The 9,124-nt window shown below is 61.3% G+C and overlaps 1 protein-coding gene across 2 annotated transcripts; it reads left to right on the top strand.

Annotated features, from left to right (window-relative positions):
* Positions 1-336: 336 nt before the first annotated feature.
* Positions 337-7,459, top strand: LY6D (lymphocyte antigen 6 family member D). 2 transcript variants are annotated; one of them, XM_006746101.3, is made up of 4 exons: positions 337-436; positions 5,831-5,946; positions 6,596-6,694; positions 6,916-7,459. In XM_006746101.3, exons 2-4 carry the CDS (start codon positions 5,895-5,897, stop codon positions 7,149-7,151), a joined length of 387 nt encoding a protein of 128 aa, XP_006746164.1. In that variant the 5' UTR covers positions 337-436; positions 5,831-5,894; the 3' UTR covers positions 7,152-7,459. The 2 variants fall into 2 exon arrangements, with proteins under 2 accessions (XP_006746164.1, XP_081672771.1); XM_081816645.1 differs by lacking the exon at positions 337-436 and having other exon boundaries at positions 2,072-5,946.
* Positions 7,460-9,124: the final 1,665 nt, after the last annotated feature.

Genomic DNA, 9,124 nt, shown 5'->3' with positions numbered 1-9,124 from the left:
TGCATTCAGAAGTAGGGGTGGGGCCAGCAGATGGTTCCCTATGAGGACATTAACTTCCCTTGCTACAGAGGACACTGAGGCACAAGAGCTTTTCGGATTCAGTTCTGGGCTGGCAGAGTGGTCTGCCCCAGAGCCTGAATTCTCTCTGCCTCCGCCGCCCTCCCCCCCCGCCGCCCCCATGGCTGCACCACGTCATCAAATCAATAGACACTCAGAGAGCACCCACTGTGCACCAGGATCGTGCGGGCGCTGGGACCAGTGCAGTAGAACACAGCCAGCAAGCTCACAAACCTCACAAACCAGCACGGCCTGGTGCTTACCAGGGCTGTGGGGAGGGTGGGCTGCTGGGGGGTCGCCAGCCTCTCAGAGGGGTCGGTGACGGCTGCCATCCTGACCCTGGGAAGGCTGTGAGGACAACAGGTACGAAGGCCCAGAGGTAAGAAAGGGCTGGAGGGTCTGCAGGGAGGCCCCCGCCACGAGAACCCCGAGGGTAGGCTGCAGACGTGTCCGCTGAGCAGGGTTTGTGGGCAGCAAGACAGGGAAGCTGGGCTGGAGCCTCAAGGAGGAGCACCTTGGGGTGGCGTGGGTATGGACTTGGGCTTTGACCTGTTCCTCCTGAAGTGGCTGAGGGCACAGGCAGGAAGGCAGGGTGGCAGCCGGAGCTATGAGCTTGGCCGACATGCTGCGGGCAGCACCAAGGTGGCTTTTGTCCTGGCTCTGTGTGCCCTGGGGGTCACAGCCGGGGCTGGCCTCCGGGACCTGCACTCAGCTCTGGGGGGTTCCTGGGCCTCCCCGCAGCATCCCCTGCTCCCCAAGGAGCAGCCCTTCTCCGTTCTTATAATATTCCCAGGATGAGATGACACAAGCCCCTTGATCCCCTAAGCTCTGTAGGTATTGAGCTCCCTGCCAGGCCCAGCTTATGACCCACTCCCTGCCCTGGGGAGCCTGGCCCACCCCCAGAGCAGGTTGCAACAACATGCAAACCCCCTGGACCATGGCCGGGTGCCAAAGCCAAGCCCCTGAGGCCACCAGGCTGAGCAGGGAGTGGCTGAGCTGGGCTGCTCCAGATTCAAAGCTCAGCAGCTGCCTGAGACCCAGAGGAGCAGGACCTGCGACTCCTCAGCATCTGAGGACAACGCACCGTTCGTCCCCGGGCCACCTGGCCAATGCAGATGCAGCCCTGCCAGCTCCCATTACCCTGTACCCTGATAAGTGCCAGGAACCTCGTCTATAAAATGCAGGGTTGGAAAGAAGCTGCCCACGTCTGAAATGTGGGTCTCACTGCGAGATTGAAGCCCTCCCCCACACATACTTGGGAGGACAGTAGTCCCCATCTGAGAACTTCACCAGCTGTTTCCAAAAAAATCTTTTTAAAAAAAATCTGTTTGTCCTGGCAGTGTTTTAGTGGGGCTTAAAGAGCAGCAGGGCCCAACAAGGGGCCATTCATTGCTCCCAAGGGACAAGGGACAGATGAGAGCGTTAGGGATTGTCAAGGAAAGGAATTTACACTGCTCTGTGTAAGAGGTACTAGTGGCCAGAGATGGACAGACAGACCAACAGGACACAAACTCTGAAGGGTTAGGATCAATGATGTCCTCCCAAAGCCACCCCCAACGGATTATATAATCTTAAGTAAAAAGAGCATGTCTGCATATTTGGGTGTCACAAGTCCCAGAGCTGCCTGCCAACCACTTGCAGGTGTAAGGCTCTTGGAGCCCCCACTGGGTTTCACTCCACAGTGTTTGAGAATTACAGTGTTCTCTTGTCCAGGGCAGGTGGGCAAGTAAATGAGAAAGGGAAAAGGGGACAGGAGAGAGAGACATCATGGTAACTATCTCCTACAGGACGCGTAAGGAGTATGGATGGATGATGGATGGATGGATGGATGAGTGGGTGGATGGATGGATGATGGCTAGGTGCCAGGTGCTGGTGCTAGGTGCTAGGTGCTGGTGCTAGTTGCTGGTGCAGGCAGAGATCCTGTGGGGCCTCTCTCAGGGGAGTTGCCTGCCAGACCTGAGAACCGGTGTGTCTCTCCTGGCCTTCAGGAACCCGGGGCTCCCATCCAGCCATTCCCGAGGAACAGGCTAGGTCCCAAGGCGGGGAAGGGCCGCCCATGTGGCTGCTCCCTGGATTTGCACTCTGGCAGAGCAGGAAAGAGAGGCCCCACACTGGTGGCCAGGGTCCCAGGGGATGATCTAGACAGGTGGGGCCATGCGAGGCCCTGGGAAGCAGGTGAGAGAGACCCGTGTCTAGGCCTGTGGCCCTGTGTGTAAAGGTGAGTCTCCTGCACAGGAGGGAGGAGTAGGGAAGCCTGGGCGTGGGGTAAGAGCCCCAGGCCAGCCGGGACGGAGTTGGGGAAGGAGGGCAGGCCCAGCTCTGGTTCCCACTGGCTGGCTGGGTGATCCTGGGCAAGGCCCTGCCCTCTCTGTGTCATCTGAGGGAGGCCCTGTCAGTGTGTGCAGGTCCATGAATGGAGGGACAAGGCAAGCCCTCCCCCAGGGCAGCGTGACTCTGTATCCTTCCACAGCCTGACTCACGGGGTAGTCACCTCAGCCCTGTGGGGAAGAAGGGGTGTGCCATGCCCGAGGCCCCCCAGGCCCAGACCCAGGCCCCGACCCCCTGTCCTTGCTCCATCCTTCAGGAGCCCCCATCCCTTGGCTTCCCTGATCGTCCCTCTCACATGGGGTCCACTTGTCTGTGCCCCGCCTCCCCAGCTCATCTGGGGGTCCCGAGGGCTGGCCCTGTCTCTCCTGTCTGTCTCTGTCATGCCCTGAGTGCGTGGTCCATGGCGGGTGCTGCTAAATGAGCGAGCGAGCGGGCAGGTGCGGTGCCTCCCTGCGTGCGGCCGGCCAGCTCTCGCCCATGATGCACCTGGAAACTGAAGAAGCCTTGTCTGCGGGCCCCAAGGTGTGGGGGCGCCTCCAGGGAGGGAACCCGACTTGCCCATCCTGGTGCCCACCCTCAGCCCAAGGCAAGGCCCGGGAACCCCCTAGGCTGCATTTTCAGAAAGTCTGGATTGGCCACTGTCTGCGCCGGGCCAGGCGCTTCCCTGTGTTGGACCCCAGGCCTTGATTCTGGCCCCTCCCCCACTCCAAGCCCGAGCCCCTGGGGAGCAGTGGAAAGGAGGGCGGGGGTTGGGGGAGCGTGAGCAGGGAAAGCAGGAGGCAGCAGAGGTCTGGGCTTGTCCTGGCGCCTGGCTTCCAGCCGCTGAGTTCAGGAAGGAGGAGGGCTGAGGGGTGGGGGTGCTAGTACTCCCGACCCTGTGCCCCCCAAGACCTCCTCTAGACCTTGTTTCCGCTGCCAACATTCTGCTGGCACCGTCATGCCCAGGGACCCAGCTGGCTCCAGGGACTGGGTGAGAGGGCTTGGGTGCTGGACAGTGGCAGCTTTCTCCAGAGGGTGAGGGGGGACAGGAGGACAGGCCACGTGATGTGGAAGTGTCAGGGGCTGGCGCCAGCGGGGCCCCCTCAGAACCTCACTTCCTCACCAGTAAAAGGATGTTGGAAGGGGCCAACTTAAGGAGCCATGACGGCTCCTCTCTCCCCTGATATCTGCCTCCAAGATCAGGGCAATCAGGTCACCACTTCAGGAAGCCCTCCACGACTGCACTGTTCCGATGACTCCCAGTTCTCCGAGAGCTCCTGCCATGGAAATCGCCCACTTTCTCGCACAAGTAAACTGTGTCTGAGGCTGCTGTTGATGGTCCTGCTAGGAAGCCCCCGGGACAGGCAGCTCACATCTAGGTGGGCAGCCCAGGCCCTCACTGGCAGTCCTGTCAGAGACAAGGCTTTCTTCCCATGGAACCAGAACCTGGCTGCCACCTCTGCTTCAGTAGGTGTCTGTCCCTGCCTGCAGGGCACACGGCCAGTGAAGCCTCAGGTGCCCCATGAGGATGGGCCAGGGCTGCAGGGGTGCCCTCCAGCCCCAGTGAGGGGAGCCTGCTGCCCAGCAGCCTCACACCAGACTTCCACTCCTGGTCTGCCCGACACCCCTGGACCCCTTAGCTCTACCAGGCCCTATGGGAAATCCAATGTCCCAAACCCGTTTTCCTGGTGGCTTCCATGCCCCCTGGCCTCAGTGAGTCACCCCTCCCCACCTGTCATTCCCACCCCCCACCCCATGCCAGTCACCACTCTGTCACCGAGCCCTACGTCCTGCTTCCCGAGGCCTCTAGGGCATCCTCCTTTCACCTGCCCATGAAGGGCTGTGCCTGATGAATTCCAGGCCTCAGAGCTTGGAGTGACTTCCTCTCTCTGGGTGAGGGCACAGGTCCCCCATATTAACTGCCTTGTCAAGAGAGACCCCAGCTACCCTAAATAAGACCCAGGGAGCCTGGGACCAGCCATGGGACAGGCGCAGGATGCTGATGTGGGGCTGCCTCAGGGGCTCCTGCTTGCACCCTCCCTGCCCCGCCAGGGTCCTGGAAGGAACGCCACACCAGCCCTGCACCTCTGGCCGGGTCTCACCAGGTCCAGTAACATCCTTAGGGAGGGCGGCCCAGAGTGTCAGGCAGCATGAGGCAGCCCACCTCGCCCAGGTGAGGCCTGGCTCAGGAGCTGGCTTGTCCAGGCCATGCCAGGAGGAAGGGCCAAGGGCTCCCAGAGCTCCCCGGCCTGAGCCCACAGTGCTCCCAAGAGCTGTAGGCTGGCTCTGCCCTCTGCCCTCCCTCCAGCCCAGGGCCACCCTCCCTGCAGCAGGCCCTGCCCCTCCAGTTCTGAGCTCTGTGCTCTGGCCCGACTCACCATCACAGTCAGCGTGGTCTGCGAGGACAGGGTCAGCGGGAGGCCTCTGTAGGCACCCCCACAACCCAGCGGGGTCCGCCGGGCACAGTAGAGCAGCAGGAAGGTCCTGGGGCCAGTGAGCGGACAGGGAAACCTTCGGGGAAGGGAGGGCAGTGCCTGGGCTTAGGGGCCAAGTCTCCCCCCGCCACGGGTACTGTGAGACGGTGAAGTTGGGGGGCTCTACCCAGCACCCACCGCCCCTGGTCTGGAAGAGCTCACTGCCCTCAGGGACCAGAGCAGGAGATGGAGACGCCTGGTCCCAAAGCAGGATGAAGACTGGTGCCCCTCCAGGACGGCCGGGGGCCGGAACACGGTGGACAGAGTCCTGGAGGGGAGGCGTCCAAGGCAGAGCTGGTGGAGACACAGGGGCCCTCAGTTTCCCTTGAGTCTCTGCCTCCACACCCTTCTCTCCCCCATCAGCCCTGCCCCTGCCCCTCTCCCAGATGCACCTGGTCCGGCGCTCACCTCTCTGCAGGCACATCCACATGCTTGGCCTGCTGCCTGCCCGCCCGCCCCCAGGATGGCCTCTTCCTCTCCTCACTACCCTGACATCCTGACATCTCAGCAAGATGCCCTGCTTCCGTGGGGGTCCTTGTCCCAGGGCTCCATGGGCGGACCTAGCAGTCCTGAGCCCCGAGCCCAGGAAGGCAGGGCCAGCGCCTACTCCTGCCTTGCTAGCCCCGTGGGCACAGCCCTGGGCACCCACAGGGCAGCTGCTTAGGCTTGTGACTCTGCTGACCTTATCTGAGGGTGGGGGGTGCAAGGGAAGGAGTGGAAGGTCCGAGACAAAGTGATCTAGGGTCGGACAGAGAGCCAGAGAGAGGGAGACAGGCAGTGAGCTGCAGAGTCAGCTGAGGCTTCTGTACATAGCCCGGAGATGGGGGAGGGCAGACCCCTGCCCTGGGGGGTAGGCAGCCAGGGGCCGAGGTCCCTCCAGGTGGCCGTGGCTGGGACAGCCGGGCGCCGAGCTGGTGGGTGTGGGCCAGCCAGGGCGGGGCAGATGGAATGCCACCCCCTGGCTGGCTGCCCACCTTCACCCCTCCCACCAGCACCTGTCCCAGCTATAAGGCCTCCAGAGAGGAGGGGCCCCACTGCTCCCAGAGACGCCCCAAGATGAAGACAGCCCTGCTGCTCCTCGTTGCTCTGGCAGTGGCCGCCGGGCCAGGTGGGTGAGGGCCTGGGGTGGGGTGGGCAGCTGGGACCTGTGGGACGGGAGGCTGGCAGTACTGGCCTTTAGGCTCGGAGCATCCTGGACTCCCGGGATGCTAGACTCAGAATTTAAAACCAGGGGCGCCTGGGTGGCTCAGTCGGTTAAGCGTCTGCCTTCGGCTCAGGTCATGATCCCAGGGTCCTGGGATCGAGTCCCGCATCGGGCTCCCTGCTCCGCGGGGAGCCTGCTTCTCCCTCTGCCTCTGCCTGCCTACTTGTGATCTCTCTCTCTCTCTCTCTGTCAAATAAATAAATTAAATGTAAAAAAAAAAAACGAATTTAAAACCAAATGAACCCACATCTTAGCTTAGTGGAATCAGACTTCAAATATCTCAGAATCAGCGGCCGGGACCCGACACGCAGACGGGGGAGAGAGGCGGGGAGCTGTCCTGAGGAGCCCCCCCCGCCCCTGGGAAAGACCAGCCGCCAACAGGCACGAGGGGTCCCACGGTCCCAGCCGTCCAGGACTGTCGCCTCCCGACTTGTCCGGAGGTTGTGCGCAGGACAGGAGCCCCTGCAGGGCCCGGTCGGTCTAGGGCAGGGGTGGCAGAGGGCAGCGTCCAGACAGCGACCCCAGGCCTCCCTGTGTCCCTCGTCCCCCCCAGCCCGTGCTCTCCGCTGTCACGTCTGCTCCAGCTCCAGCAACTGTGAGAAAGCCCAGAACTGCCCGGCCAGCGCGCGCTACTGTCGGACCAGTACCAAGAGTGAGTGATCCGGGGGCGCGGGGCCGGGGCGCAGCTCTGTCCAGGTGCCCCGGGGCTCAGGGGACCATGGCCGGAAGGCTGGTGGGAGGGTGTCGGTGACGAGTGGGTCGCGGTGGCGATGGGGGCCGGAGCAGGGACTCGGGGTGCCACGGAGGCCGGCTGCGTGGGCTGTGGGGGGTCAGAAGCCGCTGCCCAGCCTGACCACGCCCACGTGTTGCCAGTGGAGCCCCTGAGGGGGAACCTGGTGGAGAAGGACTGCGTGGAGTCGTGCACGCCCACGAACACCCTGCGGGGCCAGGTGAGCAGCGGGGCGGCCACCACCCTGTGCTGTCAGGACGACTTGTGCAACTGGAGTCTGCAGAGCCGCGCGCCCGCCCGCACCCTGCTCCCCGGCGCTGCCCTCCGCCTGGTGCTGGCCCTCGGCCTCCTCGCCCTCCTCGTGGCCCCCAGCCTGTGACCTCCCGCGGGCAGGGGCCCCCATCCCTTTCCCGGGGGACTTCCACGCCTCCGGGGTCCCTTCCTCTCCCTGCCCGGGGGACTCCGCAGCCCCTCCCACGGGCGCCATGAAGGGGAGGTTGGGACACCCTGGGCTGAGCCTGCCTCCGAAGGTCTGGGGGCTCCCTCCCCCAAGACAGGAAGATGTACTTCCCTGAGCAGCAGGAAAGCAGCAGACAGAAGGCGTTCTGACCCCTTCTGATTTGACATTAATTCTGTTCCGTTTCCGTTTGTTTTTCTACTTGCATAGGAATAAATGCCTGAAAACCCGCGTGGTTGTGTCTGTGCTATCCGGGGTACAGGAGGTGGGGAGGAGGCCGCCCGGCCACACAGGCCCCCAGTTTCTGGGGCTTGTCACCCGGGGCCAGTCTTGGCAACGTCCACGAGGCCTGAAATGCCACTGTCACTCCTCACCTTCAGAGGAGACACAAGCCTCCCCAGGCACCCTCTCTGCAGCCCTAGAAGGGAGGGACGCTCCTGGGGGGTCCTGAGTGGGAGCGTAGGACAGAAGGCTTGGGTGCTCTTTCTGGCACCCAGCCCAAGTGGTCAGACAGACATACAAACACACGTACCATCTCCACCCTGGGGAGGCTGGCCAAGGGCGCTGCTGAGCTCACCTGGACGGGGTCAACCCGAGGTAGGTAAACTTACCTTGGTCCTACTGCCTGGATCTGGGCCCTACTGCCTGTGTTTGGGGTCCCACTGCCTGGGTTCGGGGCTTGCTGTCTGGGTCTGGGCCCCTTGCCTGGGTTCAGGGCCCCACTGCCCTCGTGACCGCTCAAACTGAGATCCCCCCCAACACTACACATCAGCCCACATTTTCCAGATTTCAGTAAAATGGAATCCAACAGGATTCAGAGATGCAGCCCTGCTCCAGGGCGTCTCGGTCTTTTGCTCCTACTGCTGCCCCGAGCTCGGCTGTCCGACCACCAAGAGGTGCGGCCACCGTGTGGATGGTCCATCCGCGCACCTGGACGGCCAGCTGGCACGTTCCCGGGCCTGAGCTCTCAGAGTGACGTTGCTATGAACGTTCACATCCAGGTCTTCGTGGGGACAGAGGTTTCCTCTCACTTGGACAAAAGCTAGGAGTGGGGTGCACGGGGCTGACGACAGAAGATGCTTCCGTTTTGAGTGGCCACTAAACTGTTCTCCAAAGCGGCTGTTCTCCCCACATTCCCCCCAGCAAAGGAAGAAGGTTCCAGTCACTGCACATCCTCGCCTTGCTGTTGTCAGTCTTCGACTGGGGCCGTCCTGATTCGGGGGTCGTGAGGTCTCCCTGCAGGTTTGGTTTGCACACCCCTCATTAACGGACACTGAGCATCTTCTCGTGTGTATGTTTGCTGTCTGGGTATCTTCTTTGATAAATTGTTAGAATCCTTTTACTCCCTTGTTTCTTTTGGGTCGTTTGGCTGATGATTATTTGTAATATTTATTCATCCATTTTAGATACAACTTCTTAGATACACATTTTGCAAATATGTTCTCCTGATCTGGCTTGTTTTTTCATTTTTATAATGTTGTTTTGTGAAGAGCAAAAGTTTCATTTTGATGAAGTCCAGTTTATGGATTTCTTCTCGTATAGTCTGTGTTTTTAAAGAAATGTTTGCCATACCCGAGGTCGCTAAGATTTCTGGTGGTGTCGCTCTTAGGTAAGGTCTGAGACCCACTGGGAGCCCGTCTGTGAGCGCGGCGGGACGCACAGAAGGAGAGTCGAGCTTGCTCACGTCTGGCCTCTCTGGTGGAAATGGTACTCCTCTCTCCGTTGCAATGACTTAGTACCTTTGTCAAAAGCCAGCTCACCATACGCGTGGGGCCTGTTCTGGGCGCTAGCCCTGTCCATTCTGACACCCCTTCCACACTGTTGTGAGTCTATTAAGGCCTAGAATCAGGTCATGTGAGACCTCTACCTTTTACCTTCTTTTTCAAAATGGTTTT

The sequence above is a fragment of the Leptonychotes weddellii genome, chromosome 4, assembly GCF_054177405.1.
Source record: "Leptonychotes weddellii isolate Sample4059 chromosome 4, ASM5417740v2, whole genome shotgun sequence".
NCBI classification, from domain to species: Eukaryota; Metazoa; Chordata; class Mammalia; order Carnivora; family Phocidae; genus Leptonychotes; species Leptonychotes weddellii.
Note: the sequence above shows the minus strand (reverse complement) of the source record. Positions and strands in the feature narration are given on the sequence as shown.

Coding starts and splice junctions, on each gene's coding strand:
- LY6D (XM_081816645.1), top strand. CDS start 5,787: ATGCCACCCCCTGGCTGGCTGCCCACCTTCACCCCTCCCACCAGCACC. Junction 5,947..6,595: donor GGCAGTGGCCGCCGGGCCAG/GTGGGTGAGGGC, acceptor CGTCCCCCCCAG/CCCGTGCTCTCCGCTGTCAC. Junction 6,695..6,915: donor CTGTCGGACCAGTACCAAGA/GTGAGTGATCCG, acceptor ACGTGTTGCCAG/TGGAGCCCCTGAGGGGGAAC.